The sequence below is a fragment of the Lissotriton helveticus genome, chromosome 9 (genome assembly GCF_964261635.1).
Source record: "Lissotriton helveticus chromosome 9, aLisHel1.1, whole genome shotgun sequence".
Classification (NCBI taxonomy): Eukaryota; Metazoa; Chordata; class Amphibia; order Caudata; family Salamandridae; genus Lissotriton; species Lissotriton helveticus.
In genome coordinates, this window is record NC_136070.1 from 95,645,186 (window position 1) to 95,670,137 (window position 24,952).

The following is a 24,952-nucleotide window of genomic DNA, read 5'->3' on the forward strand; positions in this document are numbered from 1 at the left end:
ACAAATAGCCCATCGTCAATCAACCCACCCTCCTTATTTTAAACTTTAGCCCACCAAAACTTGCGGATCAGTGCTCAATCCAGTCATTCTGCTTTCCCCGGTTTTCACTTGCACAATTTCGCACGTAAGTCTGGTTGCTGTCATTTGCACCATTGCCACAGTTCTCCTTTAGCAGCTTTAATCCGAGTCTACTATCAAGACTCTAAACTTGGGCATGCTATGCGCGACTAAATCTCACCCACCACTTTATGGATTTAGCCTTATTCCTGTGCTCCTTTCAATCATCTCCAAGTTGAATAGGCAGACCTCCCCCACCCCTTCTTATATCAGTCATCAAACCCAGAAGACAACTCTTGGTGTCTAAATTTCATTGGACTCCTCACCCATGAACAGTGCACTCGACCAAACCCATCGCCTTGCTTGGACTGCAATGGCCATTTTGCTTTCCTCTGCAGACTTTGCAAACTAGTTCTTCTTTAACCCACAGATGTCCGTCCTTCAAATCTGCCTAACTTTTAAATCTTACTGCATGATCGGCAAAGCATTGTGGTAAAGAGATCCGTGATTTGTTAGTCATGCTGTCCTGCTCCATCTGTTTCTATAATAGAAACCTCTCAACTCAAGCAAGCCCCCCTCCATTTATGCTCCCAAACTCTGTACTCAGTCACCCCCACCACCTTTTTCAAACCACACCTATTCATTACCCTGCACTCGTCTTTGGTCTTAGTCATCCACTCTGTCAGCTTGTTCTTCCATTGCTTCTTGCTTCCTCACCCGTGCTCTACATGCCTCCCTTACTGTACCGTACTCTGATCACTGTTAAAGCAGCTTGAGCAACGTTCCAGTATCTCTGAAACTCTTGTAAGACTGAGGCCCATGAGTGGCTTTGCCTCGCCTGTTCCTTTCAGGGTGGAGAGACTCAAACGCATCCAGAACGCCTCCGCACGACTCATCCTGGACATCCCCGTCACAACCACATCTCCGGACACCTGAAAGACCTGCACTGGCTCCCTGTCGGCAAAAGAATCGCGTTCCGCCGCCTCACCCACGCACACAAAGCCCTCCACGACTTAGACCCTAGGTACCTCAACAGCCGTCTGACCTTCAACACTCCCACCCGCCAAGTACGATCGACCAGCCACGGCCTCGCCGTCGTTCCACGCATTCGAAGAGCCACCGTGGGAGGAAGATCCTTCTCCAACCTGGCAGCCAAGACCTGGAATTCCCTCCCCATCCACCTCCGTCTTACCCAAGACCACCTCTCCTTCAGGAAGCAACTCAAGACCTGGCTGTTTGAGCAGTAGCGGACCCCACCCCCCAGCGCCTTGAGACCCTCCGGGTGAGTAGCGCGCTATACAAATTTCTTGATTGATTGACTGCACAGCACTTGCAGGTGACCACGGGAGCTTGCTGGCTGTGCAGCACTAAGGATTGAGTCACAAGGGAGCCACCATTTGCGTTCCTGTGGTTGGCATTGCTGATAACGTTCACTCCAGCAGTTCCATATTGGTCTTCCTCCAGATGTGTCCCTTTTATTCCTTTCCTCCGCTCTGACTCACTCGAAGTTTTGAACACACTGCTTTCTTGCATGCACGATTTTTTTCTGTCCACCCCTATGCCACGATCTTGCTTTTCCTATTTCTTTTTTTTTTCTCCACTAGTTTTCCCCAATATTCCTTTGCTCATTTTAGTATTGCCCACCTAGCCAGTGAATTCAGCAGCAGGGTGAGACCGGAGACACCTGCGAGGTGTAGGCAGAGTTAGTTTGGCCATCTGCTGCCTCGTCAAAGTTGGTGCATTACACTCTCCCACCTCAGACGCTGTCAGCTTGTACAGATTCAGTCACAAACTAATTGTGCCAGTTTGTGAAATGTCAAGAACTGCGCACGGTACATATTTCAAAATTGTTCTCGCTCTCATGAACTTTAACATTTCTTTTTATGAATTGAACGATCTGATAGTGTTACTACAGCCAATCACTAAAATATATCTGTTTATTTAATCATGCAAATATTGAGACTGGACTCCTCATGATGGTTCTTTGCCATGGTTGTTGGCATGCTAGCTTAGAAAGCAGGTAGCACAGGGGTGGGAGCTAATTTGAGGGGAACTCACAGCAGATTACCACCTTCCACACAATTGTTCACTTGTGTGGCACATTTATTACATTGATTTTTATGTTTTCTCTCAGATATGGACCTCCAGTTCGTACAGAACACAGGATTATTGTGGAAAATCTTTCTTCTCGTGTTAGTTGGCAGGTGAGCGTTTAATCTTAGTCCTCTTGTATGACCGTATTTGCTACAGGTTCATTTACATTTGTATAAATTGCACCACTATGTATAATGCTTTGACTGAATGTGTGTGGTTTTTATAATGTTCCCTTTCCCCAAGGAAGATCATGGCGAGAGACACTGCTTTATGGGAAATACAATAACTGGAATTTTGAGTACAAATGTCGCCCAGGAGATGGCATGTAAATGTATTTCCCTGGACATCTGGCGTGCTTCCTTGAGCAGTGACCCATACACTACATACGTTGGTTTTTCAGTATTTCTATGCTTATCTTCAAGTGGGAGTTTAGAGGCAGAAAATCGTTGGGGCACATTACAACTGATTTTACCTTGCGGCCCCTTGATGTTCAATTAGTCGGTTTATATGAAGTATGTGTGACATCAGACTGCCCGATTTGTACTACTTGCTGCTCGATTTTTTTGAAGCAGGTTTTATCCTGCCTTAATATTTAAATTGTAGTGCCCAGTTTCATGTAGCAGTCTTTTTTTTGATTGACCTAATTTGCACAATTTAAATTTGCAGCTTTTGAGATTAGTGTTTTATCGCACAGTCTTTTCGTGCATTGCTTTTTGTTAAACAAAAAAAGGAAATGCAGGTAATGTCCTTGAGCAGTGGTATATTCCATTTGTGTTTTTTTTTATTTATTTTTTTGACTTTCAATGCGGTGGCATTGTGGTATTCCATAACTTACTATTTTCTGACACGTTTTGCTTTCCAGTTTGCGCTGACGTGACTGTTTCCAGCAGTACCGTTTTCATGACACCCTCAACCACCAACATCCTCAAACGTACTGGCCTAGAGCTTGTGGCTAGGGGAGAAATAGAAAGACCCTCTTGCAGTTGAACACTTCCTAGTTTAGTTCTAGGCAGTTGAGCGTGAACTGGCTCTGTAGTTAGTCCATAGATTAATTTGGTCATCTTAATCGGTACTATGCTACTTTTGACCACTGCTGTGGTAGATAAATGGGTTTCTTTGGTATTTGTTTCACCAAGATCGATCCTGGTATGTTCTCTCACATCCACTTTTAAAATTTAAATATTAACTTCAATGAATGGAAGTGTGAATAGGTGAAAGCTGTTCGATATTGTGTCAAATGTTTGAATGTACACTTTATCTGCAATTACTTCGTTCATGCAAAATGACCGAGAAACTCAAAAGAACTTGACTAGGTCTTGGAGTTTTGGACTGTAAAATAGCGGGTGTGAGGCTGTTGTCTGGTGGCTTAGAACTCTGGTTGCAGAAACTTCTGCTGCCTCGCTCCCTAACCTTTCAGTTTCAACACTACCTGGGTTATCAATTTGCTAATTTTCTGCAGTTTTTGTCATCTGCTTAGCAGGTGTCAACAGGTTAACCGATGTGTTGCATGCCCTTTCCAGAACAGCATAGCTAGCTCTTTGATTACAACTTCTGTGATTCAATTTGAAGGTAAATTGTGTCAAGTCTCTCCATAAGATTGGAAAATCTTATCGCCTGTCGAGTTGAGTCAGTGAAGCGATGTAGAGAAAAGTTTAACACCACCGTCTTTCCAGAGTTTGTGGGTCACCGTAGCATTCGCATACTCGAATGTACCACTTCAAAGTGCCCATCTAGAACTCTATATGATGGGGGTCAGTGAATGGTTGTTTAGACATGCATTAGGTAAACCTTTTGTGTATGTTTTAATTTGTTTTTAAAATAATAACGGTATTGTCATGATATTTTGCACAATTGCGGAGGATCACACCTGTTTTGATTAATGATGGATTCTCAAAGAATAAAAAAACTTGCCATTCAAATACAGTGCTAACAAAATTCAATGTGATTTTAAAACATTTTATATAATGTGAATACTCTAGTACATTTATGCATTTTCATCCTGGTGATCCTCGGCATATTGATATTGTTAAGGATGGCTCAGTTAATTAGTCTTGGTACTGGTCTGGTCCACAGAAAACAAACTCCAGTTGGGCTTTAATTTAATAATAAAAAAACCTTTCCGGAGTTTGCCTGCTCTGGGTCAAACTTTTGCTCCCAAATATTTTGTTTCCGATTTCAGAAGTAATTATCTGTGGTTTTCTTAATTTCCTATCAAATTACTTTTCTTTAAATACTTTTTATCACATTCGAGCATTTGAAACTTTACATAACGGTCTTCAATTCTTACATCATTGCACCAAAAATGTAATTAAACCAGATTATTGAAGCTGTTAATTAGAATTTGAAGTTAATCTTGCAGAAAAGTTGTCGAATGTATTTATATGTACATTTGTAAACCCGGTTTCAAAACGTTGTACATTTTAAGATGTTGATAGTGCTTGAATGCAGTGAATTTAGACATTAGTGAACTTGAGCCATCCTTTGTAGTAAATGCCTAGAAAATTTATTTTGTTTGTATTTTTTTTCCCTCAACCATATATCTAACCAAGTGCATTTTGAACCTCTTTTAACAGCCTTTCTTTGGGTTAACCCTCATTTCTCTTGTGTGGAGGAGCGCCAAGAGTATTGGGTTTCCTATTGGCTGCAATTCTAGGGCTGGGCCTGTTCTGAAGTTTCCTTTTGGTTCCTATGATCCTCCCGTTTTGGCGTTCTGTATCTTGGTTGGCCCAGGTGTGAGCAAGATTGGCTAGCACAGGTCATCCTCAGGTTCTGTAGCCACTTCCGGAGCTTGAATCACGTGGTTTCAGGGTTCCCCTCAGGCTTATACTGGGGATCTGGCACATCCCCCCTGCAGCATGTTGGTATGATTCATTCTTCTACTGTTCTCATGTAAGTGGGAATTTCTGTAAAGGAAGTGCTATTTGACCAGCTAGTATTTGGACAGGCGGCTCTTTGCGCAAGGTACCTTAAACCATCTGATCATGACGGTATCTTGCTGTAAATAGCTTGGGGCTCGTAACTGCTACAAATATGGTACATTTAAAAAATGTATATTCTAAACTAAAATTGACAGCTAATGTTTTTTTCAGCATTTATCAGTCCGTAATGAAATTCTATTTGCATATTTAACGTTGGGGCATGTTACTGGTGTGCATTCTTACTTTTTTCTAGAATATTGTCAGTCCAACATCAGTGGGTTGTCTGGAACAGCATGGTCTTCTGTTCTCCTGCTGTCACTTAAAACATTTGCTCACGCTACACCTTCCAGTTAATGAATTGCTCATGGGTTGTAATCAGTTGGGCATTCACTATGGAAACGTATCCATAAATAAAACTTCCGGTTTCAGCTTAGCTACACGAGCCCACTGTCTGTCAGTTGTAGTTTATCACGAGAGGTTGAGCTTTTAAAAGTCAATCTCAGTTTAGTTTACAATTTTTTTATCTATAATTAGGATGATGTGCTTTGTTTTTTACCGTTTTATCTAACTGTTTCCATTTTAATGCAGGACTTGAAGGATTTCATGAGAAAAGCAGGAGAAGTGACTTACGTGGATGCGCACAGGAATAACCGCAATGAAGGGTTTGTTTCAGTTTTATTTCCCCCACTGCTCTAAACTGTTGGTCTAGCTAAGGAGAGTTGGCCATTGTTGGAAGAGGACTAGATTCGATATATTTAATGTACTTTAGATCAAATGTATATAAATGCATCCCATGTAGACTTAACCGTTGATAAAGTGGTGAACCTAAAATCTATCATGATTTAACCTTCTTGGCTCATTTGAAATACGGAAAAACTTTGGTAGCGCTGCTGTTCTGCAGACAAACAAAAGTTAAACTGCGTTTTATTGTGCTGGGGACCCCTCTCCTGGAATCACCCCCGTTAGCACGCACCACCGCCGGCGGGAAAAGGAAGAACAGGACCATAACGAGTAACTGGAGTTATTTCAAGTAACTGGATTCAAAAGTAACTGGATTACTGCCGAAATACACGTACCTGCAGCAGAGAAGGTTGGACCCTCTGCAGCCTCGGCGAAACACAGGACGGGAGCCGAGCTGAGAACGCGACCGGAATATTGCTTTCTGAGGAGCTTCCAGACAGAAAACGTCATCTCAGTGCCCTCTTGACAGCGGAGCTACCCTGCTGGCCCGTGAACACCGCCGGCAACTGATCTGGGTCACTGGAGCCGCCGGGACGAGTGACAGGCGGACGGGACGGGAGCTGGCGGTGACGGCTCTGGCTGACAGATCCCAATTCATTCGGCACCCAGAGCTGCTCAGACGTGCCCCCGCAGGAGTGCTTGGGTCAGCGTCTTTTGTCTGCCAATGTATGGCGGTCTTGGAACCGTGAGTAGACGGTTGCTGCCGAAGTGACGGGGGATAGCGGCAAGAACTGGTAATATCTGACCGGCGGGAAGCGGGAGGCAAGCGGGGGGCGTGATGCGCCGCTTCAGGACCGGCAGCTGAAGTAGTGGAACCCAGAGGTCGGGAAGGATCCGGAGAAACGTTCGATCCACGACTTGAGCCTGCACCGCATGTGACTGGAGCGGGCGGCGACCGGAGCTGGGACACCACCACACAAGGAGCAACTTGAGTGGAGCCTGAAGCGAGCGGGACTCTGGGGCACAATGGACAACTAGCAAGGTGGTGACCGGAGATTGCAGCGCTGCACGGCGGAGGTGCCTGAGCCCCGAGATGGTTGGGGAAACAATTCATATCAAAACACACGACAACACGACGCTACACAGGGGATCCACAGGGAAGGAGTGGAGAAACAGGCAATCTAGTCTCATCTGGTCTCATGTTTATTATAAAAAGCGACGACTATCGGATGTGAAAGGGCTGCAACACAGCTGATCCAGGCTTGCACGCACTTCAACCTGCCAGCAAGCGCAGCACATTTTTAGCTTCGTTCCAGGTGTTATCATTGTCTACACTTCCAATAAATGCTGCACCTTTGCGCCACTTTACTGGCAACATCATAATACAGGCTGAGAAGTTCTACAAGAAGGTATTGTACACTTTTTCCTTCCTCCCTTTGTTCAAAATGGCTGGGGCCATAAAGCTGTAGTAATAAATCTCCCTCCTTTACCTTCGACGCCCACAAGGCTCCCCAGCTTGACTCCTCCACACAAGACCATCAAAAAAAACAGAGATAAGACTCCCTCCCAACAAGTCAGAGCTGGGCTTGCTCAAATAGAAACTGAAATAGCCCTTCCTTGGTCTTAAAGCAACAACAACTGACAGAGGACTATCGGATATATCCCCCCTATTTGGCGGCCATATTTGACTAATATTTCACCTTCTTCGGCGGCCTTCATGGACTAGTCACTCTCACTGCTTGCCCAGCCCCTAAGAACTGACTATTTTCATAGCTCTGTATCTAAACACTGTAATTAAGTATCTGCTTTGTATTGCAGTATTGTATTTTTATTTTTATTTTATTTTGCTATTTTTGTTTTTCTACTCTATTATACACATTTATTGTACTTATATTTGTATTCTGTGCACTGCTGGACCCTGTACCCACGTCACTTTATCCTCACCTGTAATTCACCGATTACTACCTCATATGTATGTGATTAAGTATCTGCCTCTTATCGCAGTACTGTACTCCTACCTGTACCTATCTGCACGGACACTCTGTTAGTATTATATTTAGTATTTGTATTGTATATGTATCTTGTGTGATTAGGTGACCGCCCTATATTGCAGTTTTATACCTCTACGAGTATTCTATACATTCTGCGCAGATTGCTCCCATTTCACTTTTTCCCATCATTCAATGTTCGCTACCCATTTATTTGGTTCTTCGATATCAGCTACGTCGCGATGTTGCATTGAGTACTTCTACCTCATTCTCTTCGTCTACTCAAGTAAGCTGCACCTAGCCACTTTCTAAATCTACACCTAGACTACACCGCTGCTACCTCGTACACTCTGATGGGTAAAGGTGATTCCACCTATCCGGTTCTACCTCCCATCTCTTGTACATAGTGTAAGCTGACTGCTACCTCGCATATAGGATACATTTTGTAAGTTGCACCTTCGCACTGTTTGTTCCTGTATGCACTGACTTCTACCTCATATACTTTTGGTCACTCACTAGTGTCACTCCTCTGCCAACGGCTGACAGTTGTTATTGTCGTTACATCTCCCACATCCAACATCACAGCCCTTCCAATATGGAACCCAACGGCAAGCACATGTTTAGAATTAACTACCCCTCCACCCTCACCAAAAAAGCCACTAAACGTTTTAAACATAACTTCCTGAGGTCGCACCCTGACACACCCTTTGCCGACACCTACTTCTCACAGGGCAGTGGAGCCCTGAATACTTATTTCATCTTCCACACCTCACGCAGAGCCCAATGGAGAAAAGTGTTCCTAACCCTACTCGCCGTCTCCTCCACCAGGAAAACAACTCATGGCCTAACTCTCTCTATCACACCTTCCCACCTCTTCCCTAGCATGGCTACCATTACTATCTACAATAACGGGATTGTCCTAATTCAATCCACGGACAAAAACCTGGAACTACTAGACCACCTGTTCCCCAAGTTCAAAGAGCAACTCTCCAAGGTGCGGACCCACACCCAGATCTCCACCAGCACTATCACCCCTGACGTCGCAGCCCCCACCTACAACACCTCTACCCCCAACACCCCAGTAAATGGCCCACCTGCTGTTAACGCCCCACACTCTCCAAGAAGAACAGTCTCTAATGTCTCCACCTCCTTTACTAGCCGCCCCACTATCTTGACCCCCTCTACCCCCACTCACACCCCCCCCACCCCTCCCTCCCTTGTCATATCAACCCCCACCCACAACACGCCACCATCTGAACATACCACTGCTCGGAGTTCATCCACCCCCCTCCCATCCCCCCCACAGTGGACACCTCTCCCTCCCCAGCCCCCTCCCCACTCCCACCCTTGACACTCTCACCCTCCCTACAAAACATACAGAACATACCGTCGTCTCTACCTTAGCATCCCCCTCTCTCCTATCTCCTATTCTCAGCCCTCACTACCCTCCTGTCTCCCCCACTGTACTCAGCCTTCACTCACTCTTCTACTCACCAGCACCGTCTCTCACCGATGGCACTACCTATGCCTCCCACCCACCGCCTTCACCGCCTACGTCACCCACAACCCTCGCCCACAAACACGCCCACACATTGAATGCCATCCCACTCATTGAATGCCATCCCACTCATTAGCACCGCAGAACCTCCCAACAACGATAGCATATCCCCCCCCTCGATACCCTGCCCGCTCTTCAGCTCACTACTCAACCAGTCACCAATGGCTCTCACCACCAACCCCATCCCCAATTCACCTCCTGACCTGACTTTATCCACCCTTCAACAAGTCAAAGAAGATATTCTACAAATCAAAAAAGATGTCCACTCAATTAAAAACCTTCTCTCCTCACAGCCCAGTCTGCCTCCCACCTGCCCTCTACCCTACAAACGACGCACCCTCCCTACATACCATCGCCTCCAACGTCACCCGCGTTGGCCGACTATCCCCGCTCGCAATAACTCCCAGCGCCCCCGACGTGTTCTCACCTCACTGTCGGACCGCGACATATGCGCTCTCCTACGCTCTTATGGCCCAGGCCCGGTAAAACAAAGATCCAACACACACAGCCCCATACCCACAATTCTTACATACCCTCTGAGGCTCCCAACACACAACAGAGGTTCCGTCCCTGACAACCTCAGAAAAGTTCCACTCACCCTAGAAAGCTCGACCACCCTTCTCTCTCCCAAACTCAAATGCATCCTACTCCATTTCAGATCGTCCCAGAGACACTCCTCCGACATCGCTGATCTCGTTTCAGCTAGGGATCTGGACCTAGCCATTCTAACGGAAACGTGGCTTACTGAAGCCTCTACCCCGATTATGGACATACTAGGCCCCCCTAATTATCACATCATTAGGCTAGACAGGTCCCCTGGTAAAACGGGCGGGGGAATTGCATGCATCTTTAGGAGCAACCTTTCCGTTACTAAAGTCCACTCCCCCTCCCTTTCCTCCTGTGAACTCCTATGCCTCGACATCACCAGCGAGGGCAAACAAGTTTGTGCTCTACATCTCATCTATCACCCGCCTGGGGACCACCTCACATTCACCCAACAACTCATGGACATGATCACTTCCAATGCCGGTCGGCAGACCACCCAAGTCTACCTGGGCGACTTCAATCTTCATTGGAACGATCCGAAAGACACAGTGGTGAATAGCCTCAACTTTCCTGAATGCGCTTGACCTCAACCAAATATGCGATAGACCAACACACGACAAAGGCTCGATACTTGATCTCATCATCGCCAAAGAACTCTACACAACTGGAGGCGATACAACCGTGCGACTGGTCAGATCACCACATTATCACCTTCTTTATCAACGAAAAAGTTAAACCTAACCCAGCTCAACCAATCCAATCCAAAACATGGAAAAGGGACATGAAGAATCATAACCCCTCTTCTCTGCCTCCACACATCGGCAATCTCCTCCTCACCCCCCCCCCCCCCCCCCCCCCCCCCCCTCAGGTGCCTCGGATGTTCAATTACTGACCGACCACTACCTTGACTCTATGTATACAATAGTCAATGAAGTCGCCCCACTGCAACTGAAGAGAGTCTCCACCAAAATCTCTAACCCCTGGTATGACGAGAGACTCAATGACGACAGGCGTACTATGCGAATGGCAGAGCGCACCTGGAGAGCTGACCCCTCATCACTGCATCTCGAAAAGCTTAAGAACAAGAGAAAGGCCTACTTCAGGAAAATAAAGCGCACAAAGTCAGACTTCTTTAGCCGCCAGTTGGACCTAGCAAAAAACAGGCCAAGAAAGTTGTTCGAACTAATCAAGACTCAAACAAAGCCACAACCCTTACAATCAAACGGCACAACTAGCGAAACCCCACACTGTGAAGCCTTCTCTGCTTTCTTTAAGCTAAAGACTGACAACATAAGAAATGATCTCATCATGGATGTAAGCCGATTCACCAACCACACCCGGATGTCCAACACTCAACCTAAAAACAAGGCTTCTTGGCTACACTTCGATACTTATTCGGAAGAAGCAATACACAAACTGCTCTGCACCTTGAAGCCCTCTAATCACCCTTCCTGCTAATGCTGTAAAAGACTTCATCCCATTGCTCCTCCCTCTCTGGACCAAAATCATCAACAGCTCCCTTCAACAAGGTCTCATTCCAGACTCCCTCAAGGTGGGGCAAGTCACGCCTATACTCAAGAAACCTACAGCTGATCCGTCTGACCTAAACAATTACCGACCCATCACCAATATCCCCACCCTGGCCAAACTGCTGGAGAAATGTGTCCAACTCCAACTAACTAAACACATTGATCAATTTGACCTCCTCAACGCTCATCAATCAGGCTTCCGAGCGAAACATAGCACGGAAACAGCTATGACGCACATAATTGATGACGCCCTCCAAATACTTGATCGCAATGAGTCCTGCCTCCTCATCCTTCTTGACCTCTCTTCAGCATTTGACACGGTCAAACATGAGAACTTGCTGGAGCTGCTAAGCACTAGAATGGGTCTATCGGGAACTGTTCTCAAATGGTTTTCTTCCTTCCTCCATAACCGGTCGCAGAAGTTAAAGATCGATAATATGCTATCTACACCTGTGTCTGCAGATCTAGGTGTTCCACAAGGATCCTCCCTCTCCCCCACACTGTTCAACCTCGTCATGGAACCGCTCGCCACCTTGCTCCAAGCTTCCAATGTCCAATTCCATATGTACGCCGACGACACACAACTTTACCTAAAGTTACAGTCCCCGGAAGATATCAAACATCTGAATTCCACACTTATTAACACTCTATCTTGGCTGGCCGATAATCACCTCAAACTAAATGCTCTGAAAACTGAGTTCCTACTCATCTCACCCCCGGCGAAAATTTCCACCGCCCAAACCTGGCTCAATAACCTAACAGCACTCAATGTCCAACCTACCATCGTGGACTCGGCGAAATCCCTAGGCATCACACGACACCAAGCTCAACATGCAGCAGCACATTAGCAAAGCCACAAAAGGAGCTAACTTCCAAATCAACACACTGAGGAAAATTAAACCCTTCCTCCCTGCCGAAGACTTCCAAACTGCTGTACAAGCCTTAGTCATCCCGCGAATAGACTACGGAATTGTGGCCCTCAGCGGACTCCCGCTATCCACAACGGCACCCCTAAGAGCCTCTCTGAACGCTGCTGCGAGACTCATTACTGGCTCAAGAAAACACTCGCATATATCCCCAGATTTAAAGTCTCTAAAATGGCTACCTTTTGAAGCCAGAATACAGCTAAAAATTGCAGTTATGACACACGCGGCCTTGCACCACAAGGCACCCAACTACCTCGCTCAAAAGTTGTCTATATCAGGAGGTTCGAGATCCAATAGAAGTACAAAAAACCTACTCCTGAAACCTCGTAGATTCCGGAAAGAGAAAACATACAAGCGCTCCTTCTCAGGAATGGCACCCAAAATCTGGAATGCGCTCCCTCCTGAAACCAGGCTCATCTCCTCCACTGCACTCTTCAAGAAAGAGGTAAAAACCATCCTTCTGGCCAAGATCTCCTGAACTTTATAGGTGCTGGATCAGAGACTCTGCATCGCTGTGTACCACTGCTCACCTTGTCCATTGGCACTATACTTCTACTTGATGAGGACACTACTACGCCACCTCTTACTCTTACTACCGACCAACATATGATACACTTTGGTCCACTGAACCACCCTCCCGATGCCCCACTCAGTGTTCTCTCTAGCCTAAGAACTTGGTATAAGCCATTCACACATCCTAGGTTTACCTGAAAACATCTGCAGTGAGATAAATGACTTGTGCCGTCTTATATTACTTGTCTACTTGATTGTATATTGATATGTTTTCTGTACGTTATTATCCTACTATGTTGGTGACTATTGTACTGCTCCCATTATCCCTCTTCTTTCCTGCTGCCCCTACCCATGTCTCTGTGAAGCGCTCTATCTGTAAGGATCTTGTTCGCGCTATACATAATTGTCTTGTAAGCCAAACATTTCCTTTTCAACACCCCAGGAGAACAAGAACTCACTTAATGACGTTAACCTTTTCAACTAACATAAAGCAAACCTAAATTGTAAAAGGCCCTCGTGTGAAACTTAATTTCTTGCGCAGTATCACTCAAGTCCCCACAAAGCGGAAGTACTTGCTCTCCAGCATGGGATCATTCCATGCTTAAATCCTTCCCTGTTTGTTTAGTAGCACACCCACCTCTTTTGAAACCATATGAACTGAGCTGGAAGAGCTAAGCTCCCCTACTCCCTTTAGAAGCCACCATTGTTCAGATTTGTACTGCACATTGTGAGCCCCAAGAAGTGCACTGCTTTAACCTCTCAGCGACATATCCCTTTTTTCTTCGGGTCTTGTGTGGATCTGTATTGTAATCATCCCAAGGATCTGTATAATGTGGGATGGTATGTGCGTCCTCCTTAACTGGATCTCTGTTCCCATTCCCATCAGTATAATCTTCTTCATCCTGTGGGTGAGGTGAAAATGTATGTTGTGGGGAGTGTGCTGTCGAAATTAACAAATTGGGATCAGCTGGAGAAGGAGAGAGGGTTGAAGTATTAGTACCTATTTCCTTCTGTTTAATGGGTATTCCAGAGTCCTCTGAAGTGTCCAATTTCCTCTTTTTAGGAGGCTTGGGGACAAGGTGACTAGTTTCTGGGTCAATGTGTAGTGTTTTTTACTTTGGATCCAAAAAATCCGGCACAGACTTGTTTTTGGTACAGTGTCCTTTCGCGGTGCCGAAGGCTTGGGGTCAAAGTTCTTTTACCTTTGTTTCTGAAGCTTTCTAAGGGGTCTTGGACTCTGTAGCTTTCGGTAGGTAGTTTGTGACTCCGAGGCTGTCTTTGGTGCCGACCAAGGGCGTGCACATCTTTAGTTTTGGCCTTCGGTGCCGAAGGTGACTTGTCGGCACCGGGACGTAATTGGCTCAAGCCAGAATACTTTTTTCTTTCGGTTTCATAACTAGGGCGGGCGTCTGAAATGTGTTGCCAATGTCGACCTGAGCCCAAGGGCTAAGGTGTTACCGGAGCCTTTTGTTTGAGGTTGGTTAGGAGAGGGGTATCGGTACTACTGCCTCGTCTTCGATGTCGGAGTTTGAGAACGTCACCGACCTGGAGCGCAGGAAATAAACTCCAAACCCGATGGCGGCAGAAAAAAAACAATCTGGAGATGGAGTTGATGCCCATGCGCACTATCACCATAAGGAGGAGTCACCTATCTTGTGACGACAAAGACCTCTTCGAAGACAAAAACAAAGTGCAATTCTATCACCCCAGGTGGCTTTTTTAGGTCTCGCTTGAGACTGCACAGAATTTGAGAATGCTGTCTCTTCGAAACATTTAGTTAGTGGCTTTTCAAAGTGCTACCACAATCTTTTCCTGGCTTCAATATTGCGTTCACGAGCGTGTACGCATGCAGCCGCCATGTGGCTTTCAAGGCTCATTAAGCCTTGCTCTCCCAAGCGCCTCGCTCGGCCCCTCCCCCACCAAAATGAAGAGTGAGAACATGTAGGGAGGCGCTTTGTTTTGGGGAAAAACTTGTCTGTTTTTATGCCAATGCTAGAGCAAATCATTCAAACAATGCATCAATTATTTTCCTTTCCGCAGGCTTCATGTCGTGCATTACGTTTTTCAAGAAATCTCATTAGGACCATGGCAACTATGCAAATGATTTTCGTTTTTTAAGTTAATAGAAGCTGAGCCTCACGTGCTGTACACAGATTTTTTTTAATGAAACGTCATTGTGGCTGAGCTGAAGAAATGGCAGGATATTCTCCTGAGTTCAGCTGGTCTGTATTCATTGGCAGAGCGCTCACTTCTTGAGCTCCCGCAGCCCATGCTTTCATTGGCCTTGCCGCTGGCATGCTTTTTCTCAGCATAACACAGCACAAGAGGCCCGTGTATATTCCAAGCAGAAGGGTTGAGATCGGCTAGCACTCCAGCTGCCTCCCACTACAGGGCCGGCTACAGCCAAGGGTGGAGTCCGACACACACAAACCTTTCCAAGTCCTACATGCAGTCTGCTGTTCGGTGTTGTAGCACCTTAAAGCCACCTCTCTCCCTGAGGCACTGAACACTGTAGCATCTCTGAGAATACTCCTAATTCTGCGGTCCAACATCCCTGAATCATTTTGTCCACCATAAGCGTGGAAGGGTATACTCAGATGTGAGTCCCTTGCTCATTGCACCATCAGGATTCAAGCAAGCCGGGCCGACGACGCCTGAAATGGCAGAAACCGGTACCCGGAAGCTTGTTTCCTTCCCAGTATAAGAATTGGCTTGGTAGTTTGGTTTGCCCTGTTCCCATCATGCACTGGGACAGGAACAGACTAATTTGCATATAGCCAAGTTCTGAGCTGGGATGGTGCAGTGAGCTAAAAAACGGTGATGGATCAAGCCCTGATCTTTGGACTGGGTAAGAGTGGTCTGCTTAATTCAGGCACTCTGTTCATCACCACCCCCTTTTCTGAATCGACATCCCTGACCGGCAGCACATTTTTGTGCACCTTATGCATCAGGGGTCCCCACTATCTGATCACTGCATTTATGAATTAATTTTAGGAGAGAGATATGGCATTCGTGATAATGCACCATTAAACTTGCAACATGAAAAGAGAAGGAATAATTAAAAAAACAAGGCACACGTGGCAGATCGTGTTAAAAATAGACAATACAACCCCAATCCAAAAAGAACGATTGAACATACAACACCATGCACAGAGGTCTACAAAACACCACCGGCTGCGCAGATGGGACAGAGGTGACCTGCTCTGCAAAGCACGTCTGGGGACAGGAGCAACAAGCTCAAGGCCCCAGGCTCGAAAAACAACCGTATAAATGGTTGGTCTGATTATTAAGAATGAATTGTTCTGTTATTAGATAGCAGAGCCGTGTTTAATACTTTTGTTTATAGACCACAATTCAACTAGTGGCGTCAGTCCATGGAAGTGAGCAGATATACCTATACAGGGATACCTTTCTCACAGCATGGCCTGTGAGCTTGGTATTGGGCCGAAGACAGTTTTTTTTCCCCCCATGAACTCTGCTCACTGAAAATAGCAGTACTGTATACATGGAAATTTCTGGTTACGTGGGGCAAATGTCATCTTAAAAGATGTTCAAAATATCATCTTAGAGGATAGTAGGGGCGGGCATAACTGCATAATTTTGCACATACAAAAAACCCAGCATTGGCATAGCCAATAGGTCTCGCTTTTGGGACCTTATAAGTATTTAGTTATGCAGCACAATATCCTTGTGTTAACTGATGCATGGTTAAACGCTTATAAGGTCCCAAAGGCGAGAACTATTGGCTATGCCAATGCTTGTTTACCCTAGGGACAGTTACGAATCTTGCATTTGAAGACCGCAGTGTTCTTTGAGGTGTATACCAGCAAAATCGCAGTTGTAAAAATTCTGGTCCGGTTCCCTGAAGGGCTTTAAAAACCAGACGGACTTAAATTGAGTACGCTTCCTAACCGGCAGCCAGTGAAGTTTTCAATTTTGGCTGAAATTAATCGAACTTAAATGTGCCTGTAAGAAGTCTACCTGCTGCATTCTGCAGAATCTGAAGTTTATTCAATGACCCTTCCTGGATTTAAAGAAATCGACTGTTACAGTAACCCAATCTGGACATCATTAATGCAGTAACAACTGTTTGCGCATCTTTGGGTAGTAGTGGCATTATTTTTTCAGGGTCTAAGCATATATGCAGTTGATGAGGCCACTGTGTTCACCTGGTCTCTGAAACTGTCTATTCAAGCTCCCAAATTCTTCACTTTCCTTATAGGAGTGGGGAGTGAAACTGATGCCTCGGGCCAACAATCAGGGATCCAGAAGTTTGGGTTGTTGCCAAACACTACCTTTGTGTTGCTGGAGTTTAGTTTCAAGCAGTTTTGTGCCATCCACCTACCCACGGTGTTCATGCAGTCCTGTAGTCTCGACGCAGGAATTATTCTGGTTGAATGGACACCTCGTTGTCTGTCATCCGCATAGGACGTCAAGGCGAAGCCAAAGGATTCAATTAGGGGTGCCAATGAGGACACATAATGGTGTTCGGCTTAATGACAACCTCTGCGGCACACCACAAGGTAGGGGAAATGATGCATTCTATCGGAAAGAAAGGATCGGAGAAGTTTCAAAGCTGTGCCCCTGACTCCCATCTCATCCATTCGGTCCATCGGCAAAGCATGATGGACCGTGTCGAATGCTGCAGATCGGTCCAGCATGATCAATGCAGCCTTTCCTCCCTGGTCCAGAATGGTCCTAATCTTCTCTGTGGACTTGAGGTGCACTTTCCTTACTGTGGCCCTCTGAAACCATACGGAGTTGGGTTCAGCACCTGAGTCGAGCAGAAATGTGTTGAGTTGCGCTTTCATATTTCTTTCAATGATTTTTGCTGGCAGTGACAGTCTGTATATAGGTCTAAAATTATTTAGCTCATTAGCGTCCAAACTAGGTTTCTTTAGTAGGGGCAAGATTGATGCATGTTTCCCTACTCTGGGAAAATATCCTTCTGTTAACATTATGTTAAAACTGGAGGTCCGTTTTCGTGAGACTGGTTCTGCCGCTAGTTGTACTACCGAACTCTAGCCGGGATCATACGGGGAGCCTGATTTTATCTTCGCCAAAAGATTGATGGTGACTGATTCCTTTAGAAAGGCAAAGCTGTCTAAGCTTGGGGCGTTATCTTTAGAATTAATTTGATCGGTTGCCAAATCACTGCTAGCCCGAACTGCCAAGCCAAGTCCTCCCTGGACTGAAAACAAGCATCCTTGGACCGGTTTTGGGGTTTCACCTCTCTTCAGGCATGATAGCTTGATTCCAGTGGCATGGAGAGCACCGGACCCACGTCTGATCATACCCGTCACACTCGGGGTGACGAATGCAAAAGCAGTTGGGACAGAATGCAGAACAATGTCATACATTTGGTTTTGCTTTGTTTGCCCTTAGTTGGCAGGGTATGCCCAGACATGGGTCCCTTGCTCACTTCCACCGGATTCAAGCTAGCCTGGCTGATGACGGCAGATTAGCCAGAAACCGGTACTTGGATGCTTGATTCCGGTCCAGGGAAGACATGGCTTGGCAATTCGGGCTGGACTGTTTCCATGAGGTACAGGGTCAGACTGATTTGCATATGGCTGTCTGAACTGGGGTGGCGGAGTGAGCTGAAGAATGATGATGGATTAAACCCAGATCAGTTGACTGGGGGTGAGTGCTTGCAATGTTCCACACTCCGTCCATCATCCCCATTAATTTTTCTCCTGTCCTGAAGGAGGCATGGGCCAGGTATTAGAGAGAGATGCAGCACAACAGACTCGCTAGGCAGAGCAGTTTCATCAATACTGGCTAATCTGGGGGGGGGGGGCACCCCTCTCTTCCCTCCCCCTTACAACCGATTGACAGAGTGGTCATTTGACCCTGCTCATCAAGGAAGTCATGGCTCTTTGCCGTCGGTCATAGAGAGGATTCCGGGGACACATCGTAGACCGGTTGTTCCTGGTGCTGTCTGGTCCCCAAAAAGGCCATTAGTCCTAACCTAGACCATGGTGCCCTCCACCTCTGTCCTAGATCTAGAAGACTGGAGGGTAGCTGTGGACTTGCAGGATGCTTCTTTCCATATCCTCGTCCTGACTGTCCGCTGGTGTTCTCTGCAGCTCATGGTAGGCCACAAGCACTTTCAGTTCACTGTGCTACCTTTTGGCCTTACCATCTGCTCTGCGGAGATCCAAGGGACCTGAAGTTCAGTGGACGCAGCATTGGGGGGAAATCTCTCCATCTAGTCCAGATTTAAGGGGACTGCAAAGGATCTGCAGTGGTGGATAATGAACGGTGATTAGGTAAGAGGCAGACCCTTCTCCCTTCCCCCAACCAGATCTCACAGTAGTGACCAATGCCACTCTTGGAATGTGGCAGCTGTCTGGGAGAGGGAAAGATCCGAGGTTTCTGGTCTCCAGTGGAATCTGGAATCCGGACTCCACTGTAGCGTGTTTGAGCTCAGAGCGATCAGATAGGATTTAAAAGCCTTTCTAACCTCCAAGGGAAGGCTTGTACAAGTGTTCACGGACAGCACTCCTGCCATGTGGTACTGCGACAAACTGGGTGGGGTGGTATTGTAGACCATCTGTCAAGAGGAGCTGCGTCTCGGGACATGGCTGGAATAGCAGGGCATTTTCCAGGTGGTTCAACACTGGGCAGCTTCCCTGAATGCCAGGTCGGATGAATTCTGCTGCCGATGCCAGCAGATCACGAATGGCGTCTCCAACCGGAGGTTGTGCATGGTTTCTGCAGCGGGTAGAGCCTTGATTTGATCTGTCCACCACTGAACACACAATGTCGGCAGTTTTGCCTACTGGAGTTTTCAATGTGGCTCTCACTCTGACACTTTTTGTCTTGAGCGGAGCACAGGCTTCTTGTACGCCTTTGATTTGATTTTGGATTTGTAAAGCGCGTAGCTACCCAAGGGCGTCCCAGCGCTGTCATGTCAGCTTGAAATGTTCCTGAGGGGCGAGTTATTGGGGAAGAGCCAGGTCTTTAGTAGCCTGCGGAATGGCAGCAGGTTAGTTTCTTTACGGATGCTGAGGGCAAGGCTATTCCAGAGCTTTGGGGCGTTGTATGCGAAGCGACGTCCACCCGTACGCGCTCTTTTTATTCTAGGGATGCTGGCAAGGAAGAGGGAGTCTGACCTAAGCTGTCTGGTGGGTTTGATAAGTGGTTTTAGTATGGAGGGGCCTTTGCCCTGGAGGATTTTATGAGATGCACTGGGTTTTAAAGGCGATGCGCTCCTGAATGGGGAGCCAGTGGAGAGCTTTGAGGGAGAGTTTAGCAGAGCATCTGGATTTCGTCCCCGTGAGGAGTCTTGCTGCGGCATTCTGAACGTGCTGGAGTTTTTTGATGACAGCTGCTGGGGCGCCCAGGTACAGGGCGTTCCCGTAATCCAATCTAGAGATGAGGCCCTGGATAAGAATTTTTCTAGACTGAGGGGGGATAAGAGGGAGGATCTTCCGGGCAGTTTGCATGAGACCAAAGCATGTGCCGGCTGTCTTTCTCGCTTGGGATCTGAAGTTAAGGTCCTGGTCAAGCCAGATGCCTAGGCTCTTGATTTCATTTTTTGGTATAGGGGGGCGCCCATGCTGGGTGGCCAGGCGAGAGACTTGGAGAGTTTGTGCGGGTCACCTAGGAGCATGATCTCCGACTTCTCGCCGTTGAGTTTGAGGCGGGAGTCGACCATCCATTTAGATATGCTCTGCAGGCAGAAGATCAGATTCCCCATGGATTGGTCGGACTGATTGATGGAAACGACTAGTTGGGTGTCGTCGGCGTACATGCCCACCTTTATGCCGAATGGTGAGGCTATGTCTTCTAAAGGGGCCATGTAAACATTAGAGCGTGGGGCTCCGGGACGATCCCTGGGGAACCCCATACTGAAGGTGAAGGGCTTGGAATGACCGTGACTATCGGCCACTTTGAAGGTCCTATGATCTAAGAACAATTTTAACCAGGCCAGGGCGGTCCCAGTGATTCGTGTTTTGTGAAGACTGAGGAGGATGGTATGGTCCACCGTGTCAAAGGCGGCGCTCAGGTCCTTTCTGCCCAAACTACTCCTGCACATAGTTCTCAAGTCCATGCTAAAGTCATCCATGTGTCTCCAGACTGGGCATGGATAGTCAGGTATCCCGAGCTACTGAGCATGGCCATCAATCCTCCGATCAGGCTTCCCTTTGGGAGGATCTTCTGTTGCAGCAGCAGGGGAGGGTCCTCTTAACTGAACCTGTCCACCTTCTTGTGTGGCGATGGAGCGGCGGCAGTTGATAGCTTTCGACCTTCCTTGCAATGTTATTCTTGCAGCCAGGCATTGTGTATCATATTGTACAGAAAATTCCATTGACCAATTTCTGCCGCCCTTTCTGATGTGCTTTTTATTCTTACCCTTACCCTTGCCCAGCAGGGCTCTGTTTTAGGCATTCTGAAGGGTTCTTTCTGCTCTCTGCCTTCTTGCTGCTGCCTGACCAACCCTTTGTCCCCTTTTGGTAATAGATTTTTGACGGACCATATACATGTACCTTCATCTCTATTTATTATTCCTCAGCGGGACCTTAATTTGGTCCTCGCATTCTTGATATTTGCTCCTTTAAAGCCTCTTCACAAGAGGCTTTCTCATCCATTCATTAGGGTCTCTTTTATTGCCAAAAGTAGTCACACCACAGCATGTGGGCCAATCTGTAACCATGCCCACTTTATGCTCCTCCACAATCTTCCAAAGAAAAGGAACACTTCACTGTCTGGACCCAAAAAGAGCATTGTTATATGCTGGCTGCACACAAGTTCCGGGTGGAAAAGCAACTCTTTGGGTATGTTGGCACAAAGAATGGTCAGGTGGTGCAGAGCACACCCTCTCTCGATGGGTCATACTCTGCATAAAGATCTGCTCCGCATTGGCAAAGAAGCAGATTCCTTACTGAGCCACCCATCCTCCCTGCTTTGTGGACTTTTTTATGGTCCGGGCATATCACCTTCAGAGCTTTCACTTAGAGCGGCAAGGAGAGTTAGAGAGATTCAACCATTTAATGTGAAAGACCCCTTTCTCCACTTTACCAGAGACTATCCTCTTACGGCCCAATGCTAAATTCCTGCCTGAAGTTACTAATTTCCATCTGAATTAACTAGTCCTGCTACACTCATTCATCCATATTTCCACAACAGCAGAAAGATCATTGTACCCACTAGATGTATGCAGATACATTCTGTTTTCTATGTACAAGACAGACTGTGCATTCACCAGGCCAGTGATGCTCCCAAGTATGGCCCGCTGGCTGCTAATGGCCCTCCTGACCTTTACATGAGGCCCCCAGCTGAACAACTGCATTGGGCCTCTGTGTACTTAAGAATGCACTAAATTCCAGAGTAGCAAATGCACGGGCCAGCAAAGCCCCACTCCTGGCATAAATGTGGCCCTCTGGCACACCACAGACCATATTTTGTGGCTCCATGGATAATGTTCGAGTACTCTTGCACCAGACCAACCATTTTTCTGGCCAGCCAGAAAGGGACCAACATCGGAGGATAGCATGTATGCGATCAATCTGCCTCCATCACCTTCTGCCACCGTAAAGCATCTGCACCAAGGGAAAGTGAGGGTACATTCCAACAGAAGCATGGCGAATGCTGCTGCGTTGTACGCTGCTATGCCATTAAGAGACCTCTGCAATGCAGGTACATGGAAAAGCAGGCACATGTTCACAAGCCACTACTGCCTGGTTGTAAGCTTAGCAGTGTTTCAATGAAGGTGAGCCACCATCCGGCTTTATTTTTATGTGCTGATTCCTATACAGATTTAAGCATGTGGCTATTGAATTATACCAATGCTGTAGAACTGGAGTGACGGCTATGTAACATTTTAATTAAATAATCCTTTTCACATATTTCAGAAGGCAAATCTCAACCAAATGGCTTTGCAAAGGATGAGGCTCCACCACACCTCATACAATTTACCCCTCATCCTTCCATGCCATTTAATCCTCTTATCCTTACAATCCAGTATCTCTGCCATAAATCCGTCCAGTCTCAGTGGCTTAAACTCAGCTTTTTAAATAATGCCTCATTATGAACTTATTACGTGCAAAAGACTTCTTGGCTTTCCCAGTATTTGCTGATCGGTCATTTTGTTTGAATGCAGAAAACCATCCATAACTAGCACTTGCTAAGCCTAGAGGATGGTTAAAATCCTTCAGAGGCAAGACTTATTAGCCTTTGGTTGTTTTTAAGGTGAGAACTGACTTAACTAGTAATAAGAGCTAAAGCTATTTTTGCAGGAACCATTCTAATTGAGTAGTTATTTATAACTAATCCCTCTTACTTTTCTGAACTTGTTTCGGAGATCAATGACCATCTTTCTTTGACTGCAGTAAAAAAATCCATCTGGAAGTTTTTTGCATACAGATGGTGACAATTTAACTGCATACGACTTTCACATTTATGCACGCATATCAACATAGCACTTGTACAACATGAATAAACTTGATGTTTCTAATCTAGATCTAAATTCATTACTGGGTGTTGATTTGTGGGGGATAAAGCCTGGCTCATTATTGCTTTGACCAGCAACATAATGGCTTTTCTTTCGCTGAACTGTCCTTTTCTAAAGCTTCTGTTCTGCTACCTTTTACAGAGTTGTCGAATTTGCTTCCTATACTGATATGAAGTCTGCAATTGACAAGCTGGATGGGACCGATCTGAATGGGCGCAAAATTAAATTGGTGGAAGATCGTAAGAAGCACAGGTATGTAAAAACATAATAGATCCACAAAAATGAAGGGAAGAGATTGAGCCTTCGTCATTCTCCCACCAACTATGCCATTCACTCCACGAGAAGGACCTGTAGATGGGGATAATAACACAAGAAATGTTTATGTATTACTCTGTAGGGTGTGGGCCAGCCAGTCCATCCTAGTTTAGAAATTCTTTGCCCTAAGATTTAAAGAAAAGCCAAATTCTCCTAGACTTGTGAAAGAGGAAAGAAGTGAAAAATCCTGACCCAATTTGGGAATCCCAAAGGGGTGCAAATACTTCCCTCACACACTCAGCGGTGGCATACATCATCATAGGGCTGCTGCGGCTCCCTGGTGCAGACCAACGTCCTGAGAGCTGAGAAACAAAGAATATAGAGAAAGAAAAATCTTAGATGTTAGAATGACATGATCCTAACTCTGGGACAGAGTGGGAACCCCAACCTATAGTCATACATCAAGGTACGGGAGTCTTCTAATTGGCCACTCTTATCCCTCCAGCATTGACTTCCGAGGTCTGTGTAGTTCATCACAATCACGCCCATCTTTAGAAATGGAGAACACACTTAAAAGCTACACTCTACAATAACAGCTCCCACTCCTTTGTAGGAAAAAAAAATCTACCATTCGGTACAAACCATACATAGCATGACAACATCTTGTCCAAATGATTTCATTATTTTTATTTTGGTCTTTGTGTTTTCTCTAGATCTGTGAGATACTTTGGTCTGTGTAAACCCTTTCCCTTTGAGGTTGTAAAAAAAGCAAGGCAGGCAGTGGTCCCACTGACCTTTGCCTACTCTTAAACCAGCCTTGGCATAGCCAATAGGTCTTGCCTTTGGGACCTTATAAGTGTTTAGCTATCCAGCACACTATCCTTGGTGCAGCAACATAGTGTTGCATGGCTAAACACTTATAAGGTCCCAAAGTCGAGACCTATTGGCTATGCCAATGCTTGTTTTCACAGGATGGGGTTCTGTATGAGTATTCTTTTTGTTATTGCACATCATTTTTAGAAGAGTGAAGATTCTGGGAATCGATGTCTTGGACCTGTGTTCTATATTACTACTCGAGCACCCGTTTATTATTTCAAACATGTTGAGAATTTTATATCCCAGTTTAGCTTAAAGTGTAATTCGTATAATATATCTTTGTGGAACAACACCTTAAAGACCGTAAGCAACCAACCCTGCAAGTAAAAGTTTGAACTTTGTTTTTAGGTCACCTTTTCTTTAGCATGCAAAGCTTCTGACCGTTTTTCTTAGTACTCCTGCGGTAATAATTAACCATCGGAAAAAAGTGATAGTAATGAAAAGTTGCTAGGGTTTCTTATTGGAAAACTAGGACTATGGATTTTGCGAACATGTGATCTTGTTGTCTTCTCCTATTACTCAGTATTACTGTTAGCTGTTGTTCTACGGTTA

At 46.0% G+C, this 24,952-nt stretch overlaps 1 protein-coding gene across 3 annotated transcripts in view; it reads left to right on the forward strand.

Moving 5' to 3' along the window:
- The window catches only part of LOC144780966 (serine/arginine-rich splicing factor 5-like), a 51,480-nt gene that overhangs the window by 21,421 nt on the left and 5,107 nt on the right, over positions 1-24,952 (forward strand). For all 3 annotated transcript variants that reach the window (XM_078659548.1, XM_078659550.1, XM_078659549.1), the window contains 3 exons: positions 2,192-2,261; positions 5,658-5,731; positions 23,411-23,521. In XM_078659548.1, the coding sequence (XP_078515674.1) occupies positions 2,192-2,261; positions 5,658-5,731; positions 23,411-23,521 (255 nt within the window). The remainder of the gene's footprint in view (positions 1-2,191; positions 2,262-5,657; positions 5,732-23,410; positions 23,522-24,952) is intronic.